The sequence below is a fragment of the Pseudophryne corroboree genome, chromosome 4 (genome assembly GCF_028390025.1).
Source record: "Pseudophryne corroboree isolate aPseCor3 chromosome 4, aPseCor3.hap2, whole genome shotgun sequence".
Taxonomy (NCBI): Eukaryota; Metazoa; Chordata; class Amphibia; order Anura; family Myobatrachidae; genus Pseudophryne; species Pseudophryne corroboree.
Genome location: NC_086447.1, coordinates 364,583,184 through 364,600,418, shown reverse-complemented (window position 1 = coordinate 364,600,418; position 17,235 = coordinate 364,583,184). Strand labels below are relative to the sequence as shown.

Below are 17,235 nucleotides of genomic sequence, written 5' to 3'. Positions count from 1 at the left end.
ATAGAGCCTTGTCGACATTGGGAGACGACTCCCATTTCTCCCTGTCATCAGAGGGAAAAGGATACGCCATAAATATTCTCTTGGGAATCTGCCACCTCTTATCCGGCGACTCCCAAGCCTTTTCACAAAGAGTGTTCATTTCATGAGAGGGGGGATACTTCACCTCAGGTTTTTCCCCTTTAAATAAGCAAATCCTCGTGTCTGGAACAGCAGGGTCCTCAGAGATATGTAAAACATCTTTAATGGCCACAATCATGTACTGAATACTCCTAACTACCCTTGGGTGTAAAGTAGCTTAATTGAAATCGACATCGGAATCAGAGTCCGTGTCGGCATCTGTATCTGCCATCTGGGTAAATGAATGTTTCTGTGACCCCGAGGGGGTCTGTACCTGAGACAAAGCGTCCTCCATGGATTTCTTCCATGTTTGTGCCTTAGAATCCGATTTATCCAGCCTCTTAGACAATAAAGCCACATTTGCATTCAGTATACTCAGCATATTCACCCAATCAGCAGTCGGCTGTGCCGACAGAGTAATTCCCAAATCCTTTTCTGCGCCCCCAGTAACTTCCTCCGGGGAGGAACACTCAGCCTCAGACATGTCGACACGTAGTACCGACACACCCACACTCTCAAACAAGGGGACAGACCCACAGGGAAGCCAACAGGGAGAAACACAGAGGGAATATGCCAGCTCACACCCCAGTGCCCATATACTACCAGCAATAATATATGTGGATAGCGCTGTATTTAACAACTAAAAAGCACCAAATTGTATGTGCCCCCCCCCCCCCCCACCCCCGTTTTGCTCCCTTGTTACTTGAAGGAGCTTGGAGGACCGGGCCAGCATCTCTGCAGCGGCTGTGAAGAGAGAGAAAATGGTGCTGGTGAGCTGTGCGGCTAAGCCCCGCCTCTTCCCGGCGCGCTGTAGTCCCGCTAAAATTTGAAATATTTATACTGGCGGGGGTATGGTATATACTCTTTGCCAGTCAGAACTGACCCCAGTAACTGCTGCCCAGGGCGCTCCCCCCCAGCGCCCTGCACCCTGCAAGTGCCGTTGGTGATGTGTGTGTGGGAGCATGGAGCGCAGCGTGACCGCTGCGCTGTACCTCCGTTACTGAAGTCTTCTGCCGTCTGATGCCTTCTGATCTTCTAATACTCACCCGGCTTCTTTCTTCTGGCTTCTTTGAGGGGGGTGACGACGCAGCTCTGGGAACAAGCAGCTAGGCGAACCAAGTGATCGAACCCTCTGGAGCTAATGGTGTCCAGTAGCCTAAGAAGCAGAGCCCTTGAACTAAGCAGAAGTAGGTCTGACTTCTCTCCCCTCAGTCCCACGATGCAGGGAGCCTGTAGCCAGCAGGTCTCCCTGAAAATAAAAAAGCCTAACATAAGTCTTTTCCAAAGAAACTCAGGAGAGCTCCCCTAGTGTGTGTCCAGTCACTACTGGGCACAAAGTCTAACTGAGGTCTGGGGGAGGGGCATAAAGGGAGGAGCCGGTTCACACCCAGTAAAAGTCTTTTTAGTGTGCCCATGTCTCCTGCGGATCTGTCTTTACCCCATGGTCCTTTTGGAGTCCCCAGCATCCTCTAGGACGTAAGAGAAAAGCAATTTGCATCTTTTTAGGTCTAAAATTGCATTGTTTTTTATTTTATCAAAATGTCACAATTCACAGCTTTTTTTCAGTTGTGACATGACTTGCGATGGTGCACATCTAGGTGGCCGAGACCAGCGCTGGAATGGGAGCGCAGGCGTGGGTAGTGGGGCTGCAGTTGCAGCTAAAGTACGTTAGGGCAAACCTGTTCTGCTTTCAGCGGGACAGTCCAGCTTTTTGGCTGCAGTTCTCCACAGTGTGAAGGAGGAGGAGGCTGGGTGAGCATTCATCACCACAGAGCAGTGGGTAATAGATGCCACATGCAAGCGTATGGCTTCTAAAAAGTTTACGGTGAGCCCGGGGAAAGACCAGCAGCTCAGGGAGTGCTTGGCATGCCCACAGAGTGCTGTAAATGGGGCAGTGAAGTAAAGCCACACATCTTCATGTCCCACCTTCATACTCCCAGTGGTTGGGAGGTATGCTAAGGACAGGGTGGGAAGGTGTAGTCATATAAAATGGCTTCTGAGAAGTCTCAAGTGCAACTTCTTGGAGGGGTCTGAGTTGTGGGTGCTCTAACCCTAGTTTAAGTGTACCGTTTAAAATTTTGATTACGTATGATTGAAAAACAGGGTAAGATGTAATAAAGCTGGACATGTGGGCACAATTTCAAAAAGCCATTTTCTGAGTTTAGTTATAACATATATATATATATATATATATATATATATATATATATATTTCCCCTATAAATATCCTGGCCTCATCAGCATGCTGTGCCACCCACCTGCCAAGTGCCGCCCCTAGGCATGTGCCTCACATGCCTAGTGGGAAATCCACCACTTCCAAGCTCCTTAATGCAATACATTGTAGAGTTTGGATCCAGTAAGGGACGCCATCTGTAGATGGCAGTGCATTATAGTTTCCTATGGGCTTCTTTTCATGTTCTACTCTGAGAATGATCCAATTAGATCCCTCCCAGTGTCCCCTGCAGTGCCTGTGTCATTCTGTGCATGCACAGGACTCCCGGATAAAAAAAACTTGGAAGTCCTTCTATCCCAAAGGAAAGCTGTCCACTGCGATTTTAATTGCATTTCTAGTTTCATACCAGTGTTATTAACGCTGGCATCTACACAATAAGTGGTGGGATGTATTGCATCCGCCAAGCGATGCATAGTACATCCTGTCCACACAGTGAAAACACTCATTTATGCAAAATCCTTAAACTTGAAAGTCACTTTGTACTAAAGCACAATTGTTTTGATCAAATAATGCATACATTCAGTAAGGGAAGGGGAAGCCTGCACATACATTTTTAAATGCTGTCACTAAATAAAATGTCCCATTTGTGTCTGCTACTCTTTGCATTATACATGTTCCAATCCACTTGGGTACTTATTATCTGCACTATCCACTTGAATACTTATTAACTGCAATGCGTTCCATTGTGTACTAGCAATTTCAGAATTAACAGTGAAACCCCACCCAGGGGTGTTTTAAGAGAGGAGGAGGTTTGTGCGCTGCCACCTCCGTCCGGGCCTCCTCCTCTCTGCCAGGTGCTGGCAGCAGAGCAGCGCTGTAGAGAGTCTGAGTACTAGAGTGCTTACATCCTAATACGCATATGCAGATCTCCTGGAGAATGGCATGGTGACTATTTTCCCAGTGATTTCTGCAGCGCTGTTGCCATCGGCGTGGGACTCTGGAGGGATAAGTATTAAAAAAAATGGGTGCAGTGTGTGTCCCCCTGGACTCAGGGACCTGTGTGCACCGCTCACACTGCACCCATTATAAATATGCCAATGCCCACGCTGCCGTTGTGATCCAGCTGCATCAAGCAAGTGGAGGGAGCCATAGACAATGGAAGGGAACTGTAGCCTGAGACTTGCATATGTGACTGACTCTGAATAGGCAGCAAAGACGCAAATATGTTTACGTACACATTTTGCAATTCCGTATAATTCCACATAGGGCCCATAGTGAATATAGGGCCTAATTCAGAGTGAGATGCAACTGCGATGCGGTTGCATACTGAAGCACCTGTGCAGTGTGTGCATGCACAGTAGCTGCACTTTGCGTGCGCACACATTGAGATGCGACGGCATCTCACTTATGCGAGCGCCTCTGCCTGATTGACAGGTAGAGGAGTTTGCAGGGCAGGCGGGGGCGTCAATGTAGTGTTTTGGAGGCGTCGATGCAGCGTTGGGGGGGGGGGGCACGGTCCGGACAGAGGAGGCATGTCCGGACCGGTTACGGAGCGGCCTTGCCCTGTGCTGTGCTAACCCCCGCATGCTAGTGGAATGAGTTGCAGTTTTGCGAATTTTCACAAAACTACAACTCATGCTGAATTAGGCCCTTAGAGCGTAGATTACACTTTGAGAGTCCTATTAGTTGAAATGAGATAAAAGCATTGTTTTAGTTAATGATAACTCTGACAACCTACAGTATGTATACGGTGCAAACAAAGGAAATTGTAATTTATTCTACATATCCCGAATAATCAGCAGTGGCCTCTCTTAAATTATTGGCTGCACAGATTACTAACCACTCTGGCTTCTGTTTCTGGAATGTACAATATGATCCAGACTTTTCTAATTCTACTGACATTTTACAATGAGAAGACGTGCACAGATGAGACCTTCCAGAGAAAGCAGTTTGGAAGAATTGTTAATAAATCTAACCTCTCACACTCTTCCATTGCTGTATATAACAGCACCAATCCCATATAAGTGTCTTGTGATCCTAAGAGGACAATATGGGTTGGTGTGGACAGCTCTGTTGTCAGAGAAAAAACATTTAATCTGTATAGGTGCTTTTGGAAAAGTGTAGCTACTATTGACTCATTCATCACTGGGGTATTGAAAGGAAAAGAGTCAAAAAAAATGTTATTCTGCAGATCCCATTGAATTAGAGAATGTTGTGTAAGCACAGTTTGTCTATATCAGCGTATAGTCTGTATCTTAATCCAAGGGCCATTGCAATAATACACCCTGGCTATAGAAAAGAAAGGTGATCAAGAAAAAGATGATTCATTTTTGGCCACATTATCACACTCTACATAGACCTCAAATTCATCCACATCGGAGAAAGGATGTCCATTTCCCGGTACATGCTCACACATCGTGCTTCGTGTAGTAACCCGTGTGACACTTGGTGAAGACCTTCGAGAACCTAGCCTTTTTTTCCTCCCATGACACATGACCTCCTTGAACATCTCACGAAAACGTGTAGACAGTAGGTTATACAGGATTGGATTAACTACCGAACTGAGGTAAAATAAGACACCAGAGATAATATGGACAAAACCAAATATCTCGTGCAACTCTTCTGTCCAGTTGTTAATGAAACTCCACAGCAGACGTTCAGTATGGAAGGGAGCCCAGCAAAGACCAAACACCACCACAAGGATAACTGTAGGAACAAAAAAAAGATAATATATGAAACTAGTAGTGGTTTCATATTATTAATTACAGTCACACCTTATGAAAAAATAAAATAAAATAAGAACACAACACTCTGAATCTCTATTTTAATACGTTTTACACAACAGCGCTTGCTGTTCTTAATGCAGTCTACTAGTAGATAATGATGAAGGGGTTATTATTTTGTTGCTACAAAGCTCAGCGTAATTATTTCTTCTTTTCTTCATTCTATAAGATTGAACATTTTGTAAAACAAAAACTTCTGGAAGACAAAGAATAACATTATTTTAGTCTGATTTAGTCTCTTTAAGGATGCCAAAAGTATGAGCAGGCTGCACACATAAAAATACATTTTGTCTGCAAAAATATCCTGCTCCTCCAAGTGAAAAGATAAATATTATTTCCACTTGTTCTCTCTGCAGAATAGTGTTCCAATAACTAAAATTTCTAGTCATTGTTTATTTCATAAACTACTTAATACCTGCCGGCCAGTGAGGAAAAAGCTTTATGTTCCCCAGGTATGTGCCCATACATTACTGGGTGGCTGTCCTGTTGGGGTGTACAAACAAATCCCATAGCAAAAAGCACACTTCCTAATAAGGACATGATCAGACAAAAACACCTACAGTAAAAAGGGGAGATCTGCCATAAGCTGTCATCCTGAGACAGCGCAGAGCTCCATCCAGCTGCATTCAGACATCACCTGGACATGCTGCAGGGTCACATAATCCCTGGAACTTCCAATCAATCAGGTACAGTGACAGCGCACTGCTTTGTGTGTGATGATCTATCAGAAATAGATGATCCCACTGTTAGCTAACAGATATCAGTGTCTCTGAAGAGGTATAATGTATGGAGCAAAATACAGCACATCATTTTAGGAATTCCACTTTCATTCCATAATCCATTAGGTTATTCAGTAGTAGAAGGACAATATAGCACTATAAAGTGAAGATAAATATGGTAGAAAAATAAATGTTTAATGTCAGTATAGTAGCAGATTCAATTAGCTGCAAGGTTCACAATGAACCTCAGTGTTAATACTATGAGCAAAAAACAAGCAATAGCACTATATATTTACAGCTACATGTTGAGCAAGGTCCCAACATAACATCACAGGGTTCCATTCCATACGCTATACAGCTCTTGGGGGGCATTCAATTGTGCGCGATGTACTAACAGGGTGACATATATGGGTTTGAGGGAAAACATGTGATGCTGATGGACGGTATTTAATTCACTCCTGCAATATATGCCTTATAGTAAATGTAGTTCATTGATTTTGAAGTACTCCACTCTATTCATTATGATAAATTTAGCAGCAGTGATATTTAGTTGCCACGAGTTATCATTATCTTCATACTAAACTATCATTTCTGAAAAGCTGCTCTTTATATGGAGACAGCTTTTGAAAGTGTCAAATAATTCTCCTGCTTCTCCCCTTCTCCCTACCCGAATCTTCCCCCTTTGCGTCCTCTCCCCTTCCCCTCATCCTGTCATCCATACTAAGGGAGTGATTCAGACCTGATCGCTCAGCTGCTAACTTTGCTGTCCTGCGTGCAGATAGTCGCCGCCCCCAGGGGGAGTGTAAATTTGTTGTGCAAATGTTGCATCCCATGTGTACGCCGAGCTGCAAGAATCCACCGTGTGCCGTCTCTGCACAGCCCAGGACTTACTCCTGCAGTGTGATGAGAACAGGCTGATCGGGCCTGGAGCTAACGTCACACACCCTCCCTGAAAATGCTTGGGCATGCCTGCGTTTTTCCGGACACTTCCAGTAAATGGTCAGTTACCACAAACGGCCTCCTCCTGTCAATCACCTTGCAAACTCCCATGCGATTGCATTTTTCACACCATCCTGTCTCTGACTGGTGATGCCCTTTGTAGTTGTCTGGTGCACGTGCGCATTGCGGTGCATATGCATGCGCAGTTAGGACCTTATCGCCCGCTGTGCGAAAACGCACAACAGCGATCAGGAATGAATCAGGCCCTATGTCCTCTCTCACCCCTCTCTGCATACTCTAACCCATGCTGTACACTCTCCACCTTCCTTCCTGCATCCTCTGATCTGAGGTGCCCCCCCCACCCTGCATCCTGCCACCTGTGCTATGTCCTCTCCCCTCCTCCCCTTCCCTGTTTCCTCTGATCCATGCTGTGTAACTTCCCCCATCCACCCTGCGCATCCTTTTTGCCTCTCTTCCCGCATCCCCGAATCTTAGGTGTCTAGCAGGGATCAGTATATCCCGGCTGTCGGGATCCCAGCGGTCAGGAGACCGACGCCGGTATCCCGATAACCGAAATACCTGCTGCGAGCGTTGCCTTGCGGGCTTGCTGCGTTCGCCACCCTTCGGGCCTGGTGGCGATCGGTATTATTCTCCCTTGGGTGGTGGCATGGACCACCACCTGAGTGGATATTTTGGCCGATGGTAGGGATTCCGACCGCCGGTATTTCACCGGGTGTCGGGATTCCAGTGTCGGTCTCCTGACAGCCAGGATCTCAACAACTGGTAAATTGACTGCCTCCCGTTTAGACCCCCTCCCATCCTGCTACCTGTGCTATTTCCTCTCTCCCACCACTTCCCTGCATCCTCTGATCCCTGCTGTGTCCTCCCCCTCACATCCTTTCACTTCTCCTCTCCCTACGCACATTGGCGCCGTGGAGCCTGGATGGAACCTAGGGGGTTATTCAGATCTGATCGTAACAGCAAATTTGTTAGCTAATGGGCAAAACCATGTGCACTGCAGGGAGGGGGGACGGGGACATATATAACATGTGCAGAGAGAGTTAGATTTGGGTGGGTAATTTTGTTTCCTTGCAGGGTAAATACTGGCTACTTTATTTTTACACTGCAATTTACACTGTAGATTTCAGTTTGAACACACCCCACCTAACTCTCTCTGCACATGTTATATCTGCCCCCCCCCCCCTGCAGTGCACATGATTTTGCCCATTAGCTAACAAATTTGCTGCTTTGATCAGATCTGAATTAGGCCCCTAAACTGGAGGAGTACTGAAGTGAGCAGGTGGGCCGGAGGACACAGGGCTGCAGGGTAGGAGTGAGGTAGCCTGAGCTGAGATCCGCCAGTGATAGTTGGGAGACAGCACAGAGGGATTTGAATAGATTCCACTGCTGTACAGGCTGCCATGACGGCAGCCTGAGGTGCTGTACGCCATGCTCTTTTGGAACTTGATGAATTACATAATTTCTGTGGAAATTATTAGGGGAAGAAATGTAATCAGAATGTGATATCTCCTGTGTTACATGAATGATGAATGGCTCTGTACCTTTATTTCTACAAAAGTAGGTGAAAATGTTAATTCTGTAGAAATTTTTGAAGAAATTAAAGGATGATGAATAGACCCATAAAAATTAATATATAACGAGCTGTTATTTGTATAGGCCGTGCTCTTTTATTAAGGTTTGTTCTGGTAATTTCTCTTGATACATCACAAAAGAGGAATGAAACATGAGATCATTTCTTGGGATATATAGTAGTATAGACAGTCATTAACTCCTGAGCCATGAGCTGCTGATGTATGATGCACAAATGGCAGGTAAGAGACAGAGGGTCTATTCATAAAGTAAAGGCCCGCTTTGCGGAAAACAGGGCTTTTATCTGCTTTTTGCTATTCACGGAGCAGGTTAACGTGGAGAAGTTGCTGACTTCCCTAGTGGCGCCACTGATCCGCGGCTGAATTGCATCACAATACTTTTGTATGGTGAGTGCAATTCATGAAGGAACGGAAAGCTCAACCTGTGGTGCTGTAACTGCAGGGAAGCTTAATGCTTCCTTGTTCTCTGTCCGGCACCCAGCACTGGCTCTACCCCCCTGATCTCAGAGCAGCCTCTCGGGAGGTCAGCCAGTGGCACATGAGCAGAGGGACCCGCTGATTGACTCCGTGCACCGCAGAGGAGACTGCCTGGAGAAGACCTCATCACTGAACCCCAGGATACCAGATCGCATCTATATGAGTTCACCATACACTTCCCGAGATGGGCATAGTGTGAAGCTGCTGGACGTGGCTGTATAGGGCTCACAAGTCCCGTTGAGACCAGTCGCCGAACACCGGGAACATCAGACCGCTCGACCTGTCTCTGTGACGCTCAGCTCACTCTGTCAATCCCCACAGTAATCATTTTCAACCGCCGCCACCCACCTGTTACCGTTCACACCCACCTCACTCCCAGTGATCCGGGCATTGCTACGGGGCCAGCACATGAGGCATGGTAAGTCCCTCACTCGCACTGGCTCCCGCAGCTTGCACACTGCGAACAATTAAATACACAGCAGCCTGCAGCAGATCAGCCAATAGATATACACATATACATCTAGGGATACTAACACATATACATCTAGGGGTACTACATGCCACCTTACTAGAATGATGTGTGACCCCACTCATTTTACCATAGGAGTCAGATAACTGCAATGAACACTAAACGCTAACAATATCTTAACCAACAATTTTACATGCATTAGTACCATAGATTCTACTATATTATGACCTAACTATGGGTAGGATATCATTGTTACCGTATAGTAACTTGGAGTTTTAGGGTTGGTATCTTAGAGGTAGTCTCCCTCTAGTACTCCTGGACGATCGCCTCAGGGGTGAAGAAAGTAAGTTAATTGGAGTAGGGCATTATAGTGTTCTCTCACCTCCCCTGTCCTGGATATAGACTGCTCACCTGGACGGCCCAGGTAAGCAGAGGTGTATCTAGGGGACCGGGCGCCCCTGGCAAAGTAAGGGACTGCTCCCCCATGTTTGAAAATAGGGAAGGTGCATAGGCAAAAAAGGTGCATGATCTTGTGGGAACGGGGCATGACCACACAATAGTACTCCCAATTCAAATTACATTACACAGTAGTACCCCTTATACACATTATGTCACACCATAGTGTCCCTTACACATCATACCCACACAGTAATCCTTGTCACACTGTGGAGAAATTAGCAGTGCCTAGCCAAGGAGGGGCGCTGCTCAGCAATGTTTCCTGCAGTCAGGGGGTATAATCAAATATTAATGGCAATGAAAAGGTATCTCTGCGCACTACCTAGTAGTAGTGATGTAATGATATATAAAGAATAGCATTCTAGTAGTTTATTTTGAGTCTCTTCACTGTGGTGCATTGTTGTGCTGAACACCGGTGCCAGCTCTTGGCTGCTGTGCAAACCACCAGCCCAGGCACTGCCACTACTAAGTGATTCCACCCCCTGACCAAGGGTGGCAACACCAGGCAGCGCCCCCTCTTCAGCCAGTGCACTTGGTGAGTGCCACCCTGGCCAATGGGTAGATAACCTCCTGTCCCCAGCACATAGCCGTAGTCCCCACCCCCTCCCAGCACATAGAAGTACTCCCCATCCTGCTCCCAGCACATAGCCGTAGTCCACACTCCCTCCCAGTACATAGGCGTAGTCCCCACCCCCTCCCAGGACATAGCCATAGTCTCCATCCCCCTCCCAACACATAGCCGTAGTCTCCATCCCCCTTCCAGGACATAGCCATAAGCTCCCCCAGCACATAGCCATAGTCCCCATCCCAGCACACAGGCACAGTCCCTATCCCACTCCCATCAAATAGAAGTAGTCCCCATCACGCTCCCAGCACATAGACATAGTCTCCATCCCGCTCCCAGCACATAGACGTAGTCTCCATCCCGCTCCCAGCACATAGACGTAGTCCACCTCCTCCTCCCAGCACACAGCCGTAATCTCCTTTCCCCTCCTAGCACATAGCCGTAGCCCCCATCTTCCTCCAAGCACATAGCCATGGTCTCCCCCCTCCCAACACATAGCCATAGCCCCCATGGCTCCTTGCATATAGTCCTCTCCCCTCCCAGCACAGGGTCTCCCCCCTCCCTGTGTATAGTCTTCTCCCCTCCCAGCACAGAGTCTCCCCTCTCCCTGCATATAGTCTTCTCCCCTCCCAATACATAGTCTCCCCTCTCCCTGCATATAAGCCTCTCCCCTCCCAGCACATAGTCTTCCCCTACCATGCATATAGTCCTCTCCCCTCCCAGTACATAGTCTCACCTCTCCCTGCATATAAGCCTCTCCCCTCCCAGCACATAGTCTCCCCCTACCATGCATATAGTCCTCTCCCCTCCCAGTACATAGTCTCACCTCTCCCTGCATATAAGCCTCTCCCCTCCCAGCACATAGTCTCCCCCCTCCATGCATATAGTCCTTTCCCCTCCCTGCTCATAGTCCTCCCCCCTCAAAGCACATATCAATTAATATGTTGCAGTACCTAATGTGATGAGCTGGGCATCGCCTGGGCTGGAGGATTGCACAGTAGGCAGGAACACCACACTTTGGCACCACACCACACTTCGTGAAGAAAGTGAAAGTAAACTACAGCTCCCAGCAACCCTTGCTGCCAGGAGCTCCTGACAGCAAGGGCTGCTGGGAACTGTAGTTTACTTTGATGTTCTTCACTAGTGCATTGCGGTGCTAACACCGGCGCCTGTTTCTGCCTACTGTGAGATCCTCCAGCCCAGGCGATGCCACTACTAAGTGATTCCACTCATTGGTCGAGGGTGGCACTTTCGGGCGGCGCCCCCTCCTCGACTGGCGCCCCTGGCGAGTGCCATCCTGGCCAATGGGTAGATACACCCCTGCAGGTAAGCAGTCTATATCCAGGACAGGGGAGGTGAGAGAACACGATAATGCCGTGGAGGGGGGGAAGTCCGGAGCGGCACCCGCCTGTCAGTGTCTGCGCACGCCTATGGAGTAGGGTAAGAGATTTCATTTACGGAAGTCTTTGTAATTTCTTTCTGCTTGCGGAACCTGGCCTGGGGAGCTTTGCCTCATCCCAGTCTGTTCTGTACTACAATGCTCTGGCCAGTGCATACTCAGCATGAGGTCCATACAATTGGCAGGGATTTCTTCCTGTGGGTTTTCAGCACTACAATTTGGGGTGTGACACATCTTTAGCTGGTCTCTGTGAACTAGACTTCTGCGGTTCCCATCCTCTCGATCAATGCGATATAGTGCTATACTTTCTCTGGGTATGTCTACAACCACATATGGAATGGTTTCCCATTGGTGGTCTAATTTACTTGTACGTTGGTTCTTCTTCTTCCAGATGTGACAACCAATGGCCAATGGTTCAGCGTGGGCGTTGACATTGTACCCCTGTTCCTGCCGCTCTTGAGTTATTTCCATCTGTCGACTAACCAGAGCAAGGGCGATCTGTAAGCGGTGTTGGTGTTCAATCACTCATTGATTCTGGGGATTAGAATCTTGCGACCTTTCTAAAGATACATTTAGTCGGACAGCTGCCGGCAGCTTGCCCTGTAATCCAAACATTAGAAAGTACGGGGTATATCCAGTGGTTTGGTGGATGGTATTATTGTAGATATACATCAGTTCGGCCAGCAGAGTGGGCAACTCTGACGCTGTGGTAATGGGATCACCCTTAACATGTTAATTATAGTGTGACTGATCCTCTCACATGTTCCATTTCCTTGGGGGTGATAGGCAGTTGTCCGGTCTGTTTTGCAGCCATATAAAGTGCACAGATCTTTAAACAGGTAAGATTCGAAGGTTGGCCCTTGGTCAGTCAGAATTCTGTCTGGATAGCCATATGGGTGTACGAAGGACTTCCAGAAAATCTGTGCTGTGGCTTTCGCAGCTATATTGCGAATGAGCAGGACCACTGCCACTTTAGTGTAATGATCTACTATGTTGATCGCATATTGCTATCCCGATTGTCTGTACAACCCAATGTCAAGAAGCTTTCGATCAACTGAAAGAACTACTCACAGATGCACCGTAATTGGCATACCCGGATTACAAAGAAGTATTCCATCTTCATACAGAGGCAAGTAAACACGGGTTGGGGGCAGTCCTTGCTCAAGTTCAAGACGGGAAAGAGCGCGTCATAGCATATGCCAGTAGGAGTCTATGAAAGATGGCGCGTAATGATGCAAATTATAGCGCATTTAAATTGGAGCTCCTGGCACCTGTCTGAGCTGTCACAGAAAAGATTAAGAACTATCTTATTGCTACCCCATTCATTGCGTTTACTGATTGCAATCCACTTGCACATCTACCTAACGCTCAACTGGGAGCATTGGAGCAGCGGTGGGCGTCCAGACTTGCTAACTTTTAGAATGTTATCCAGTATCGGAGTGGAAAAATTAATGGCAATGTTGATGCCCTTTCAAGACTACCCTCACCGGAGTGGCAGGAAGAGGGAGAGGAAGAAAGGGAAGAGATTGAGCTACCTGACTTCCAGAGCTTCAAAAAGCCAGTGACACAGAATGTAATTGCATTCGACGATACAGCGGTAGACTCATCTGAAGTTGGGGAAGCCATTGAATTAGCGAATCAGTGGCAAGAAGATAGCCCAGTGCTACAACAATTGAAGGTTCTACTGCAAAAAGACATTCATCTAGTCAAACAAGAATGGCAGGCAGTCGCACCAGAACTTTTAAAATTGTGGAGACAGCAGGACCGGTTGACTATGCGACATGATCTCCTAGTACAGAACAGCGTTGATCCTAAAACACATTTTCAAATTACACAAATTGTTGTACCTAGTTTGAAATCCAGTTTTGTATTACGTACATACCATAACTGTTCCAAGCACTTTCTATACCAAAAAACCGAAGCTAATATAAGAGATTCTACTGGATAGATATGCATCAGGATATCGAAAAATGGTGCAAGGAGTGCGCTGCTTGCATATGAGACGACGCACCCCAGCTTCCCAAAGTGCTCCCTTGCATCCTATAATTACTAGATGTCCATTAGAGATAGTGGCTATCGATCACATTAAATTAGAAACAAGCCGTATTCCCATAATGGAAGCTCTCTGCAATGTCCACACTGCTGTGTCAGGCAATAACTGCTTTCAACTGTGGCACTTGGTACTGACTTGTCGTTAAACACAGTATACAATAAGCAGCTTAGTGGGTCTTTGTCCCTGTTATAAGCACTCTCTCTCTCTCTCTCTCTCTCTCTCTCTCTCTATCACTGGAAGGGCTTGTGATGTGTAGTTTGTGAAACAGGGCTACTGACCTGTCCAAAAAGGTTGCTGTGCTCAATGGTTACATTTACTCTACAATATCCGCTGCAGGTCCCTGTGATATGGAGGCCTGAATCCTTTTATGCTTTCTATGTAAACTGCAGCATATGATAGCGAACTGTCTATTTCTGCACAGAGGTGCCTCCTGCTATTTGACGGCTGTTATCAGTGCTGGTAACATAGAAGCTGGCTAATTTTATGTATAAAACTGTGTTCTTTCACATACCAGGGTATTTCAGGAGAGAGTCTGTGACAGTCAACAGGATGATTCAAGAATTGCTGGGACTCCTACAATTTGAAGTGTGAGAATGTACAGTCTGCAATGGGGCTCCCCGATCTCACTAGAAATGGCTATTTTGCCTCAGGGCTGACATAAGCTGCTCACATAGAAAGGTATTGCAGCAACACACCCTGTCACCACTCACTGATGCAATTTAGCACAGATTAATAGAGAGACTGGCCAAATAGAGTGTGGGGTGTCACAACAGCATTCATAGGATAAGCAGCATATGAAGGAGATATAAATTCCCAGTGAAACAGAACTGTGATACTTAATTGCTAACACTTGAACTTACTATAAATTATCAGGTTATTTTGACCCACTAAGGAGTGGTAACAGATTCTAAAGGCCCATATTCATGGGCAGATTGGGCCAAAGATGTGAGCTGAGCAAACCGCTTAGCACACATCTCCCCCCCCCCCCCCCCCCGTCAGCACAGCGTGATGTGTGCTGAGCGTGAGGGGGGGAACAGGTGGGCTGCTCATTTCAACCAGCGGGTGAAATGAGCAACCTGCTAGATTGAACCTGCATGCAGGCCAATCCAGCACCAGCGATAGCGACACGCGGGGCCGCGCATCGCTATCGCTGTGGGGGGTACACACAGACAGATCATGCTTAAAATCTAAGTAATCTAGTCAGATTGCTTAGATTATTGCTCCGTGAGTACCCCCTTTTAGAAAGGAACTCAACTAGCACTTACCACAGATTGAATGTATTGAAACCTCCAGGCACTTTATCCCTGACTTTATTGAAACAAAATAACTTCTTTAATCAGATGCAACCCAGCAGGAAGTTTAATGTGCAAGACAGGTTGCACTCAAAGTCTCGGCTACTGTAGAAAAACACTTCTTTACAGCTAATTTATTCCAAGCAACGTTTTCTAAATTTGTGATAACCTGCATTCTCATATTACTACTTGCTAAACTAGCAAGTAATCCATCAGTGCACCAACGAGAGTAATTCAGCTGAACTTTTATGGGGCCCCAAGATTAAACTCATTTATATGTGATTACATTGTGTTTTATAGGATATTGATGAAACTAACATTTCATAATATTTTGCATTGAACTCCTCATAAAGTATAAGTAATTAGTTTTGATGCAGAATTGCATTGCATTAATTTTAAGGAAAGTACAACTGTTTAAGTGTATCATTATAACAAGTGAATATATTGTGTAATACCACTTAATTAAAAGTTACTACAGGTACTGTACATCAGTCCATTCTACAGAGTTCCAGTTGAATATATAGAAATGCGATAGTATTGGGTAAACATTATTGTCAAAACTTGTAACATGTATATTCTGCACTGAAAACTGTTGTGATTAGATATAAAAGTTTGATGTACCTTTTAGGAGTTTTTCTCAGCATAATTTAAGAGTAAACATAAGACAATAAACTATACCATCACTTCAGTGCTACCGTGGAAATAGTTTCTGAGTGAGAGTAGACCTATTTATCTCTCTGTGGAACCATAGTGAAACATGTGTCAGATGGGTGACCTCCTTCACTCAGATCATCTATTCACCAAGTTCTGGTAAAAAGTATAACAAAGGTCATGTCTCTATTTACCTGAAACCATACACAATACTTTATGAGTGTTACATTTTGCGTCACAAACAGGCAGTTCCTTCAACGTTTAGCAAATACAATTACATTTACACTTCTGCAAAGATTAGAAGTGAATATAGATAGTACCAATTTAGTCAGTTATGAAATATAGAAACCTCACACATTTGCTCGTTAATAATCTAACCCAATATCTATGCACTAGGGACCCCGAACTAGTGAGAACTAAGTATATATAGTAATACCAGTTAATTTTCCCATACTCTTCCTTAGACTTATATGTCAGGAACAATGGATTTCTAAGAAAACAATATACTATATGAAAGTGGTTGTACCTTTAGACAATTAAGGGTTAATAAGCAAACACAGTTACAATTAGTAAACATAGAACAGAACATTAGTAATAGCGTTAGCTATAAGTTCCGCACTTTGGGTACAATTATAATCCTGCTTAAAGTCACCAGGAACGCTAGCAGGCGGTGTCAGTCTATAGCCAATAGTCCCAGGTGAGCTAACACCTGCAATGCCCCTGGAAGTGTCTCTGCTGTGGCCGGGTAATATGCAGGTTAGTGCGGATGTAAGCAACAGGCTTTATTAACGTGGAGATTATCCCTTGCAATTGGGACCTTTATAGAAGATCTCAACGGACCGTGCAAGGAATGGAGTTCCAATTAACAAATCTGAGCATTGCTGCCTGACCTCGGCAGTAAGAAAAGGGCACAAGTCACTGAGTGTTTACCTCTGAGTGCAGTTCCCTTCAGTGGCTGTTTTAGCCCCACTGGGGAGAAAGTCTATTCAACAGGTAAGATTTAAACAGTCTTAACAGAGGTCGTTCACTGACTAATGTCTATATGAGTTGACCATACACTGCCTAAGGCAGAACACTGCAATCAGGCAGACACTGCAATTACACACTTTTCTAAGTGTGCAGAGATGTAACTCAAGTTTATAATGGAGTGGCAAAGCTGCTGGTAAGCTGTGGTGTGTCACTTTAAGAGGCGGAGCTACTAGCAATGGTTCCGCCCTCTGATGCCAAACACTGCCTAGTCCTTGCGGAGGGGAGGCTTTACCTCACCATATCCCGGCATATGGCACCACCCCCTGTCCACCTACTGGGTGGACACGGCCACCGCCTCCATCTGTCACAGCTCAGTGGGGCACTCGAATACTGAAGGGACGATGGAGACGGGCAACGTGTGAAACTGAGGGACCCGACTGTATAGGGCTCACCAAGTCCCACTGAGACCGATCGCCGGACACCGGAAGGTCACTGGAGATGGGTGCAGTTTGAATCTGCTGGACATGGCTGTATAGGGCTCACTGAGTCCCGCTGAGACCAAT

The 17,235-nt window shown here is 46.1% G+C and overlaps 1 protein-coding gene across 1 annotated transcript in view; it reads right to left on the bottom strand.

The window, feature by feature from the left end:
• Positions 1 to 1,564: 1,564 nt before the first annotated feature.
• NMUR1 (neuromedin U receptor 1) overlaps positions 1,565 to 17,235 on the bottom strand; it is a 139,419-nt gene continuing 123,748 nt past the window's right edge. Inside the window, exon 4 of the mRNA XM_063916550.1 lies at positions 1,565 to 4,996. Coding sequence (XP_063772620.1) covers positions 4,599 to 4,996 — 398 coding nt within the window. The 3' untranslated portion in view covers positions 1,565 to 4,598. The remainder of the gene's footprint in view (positions 4,997 to 17,235) is intronic.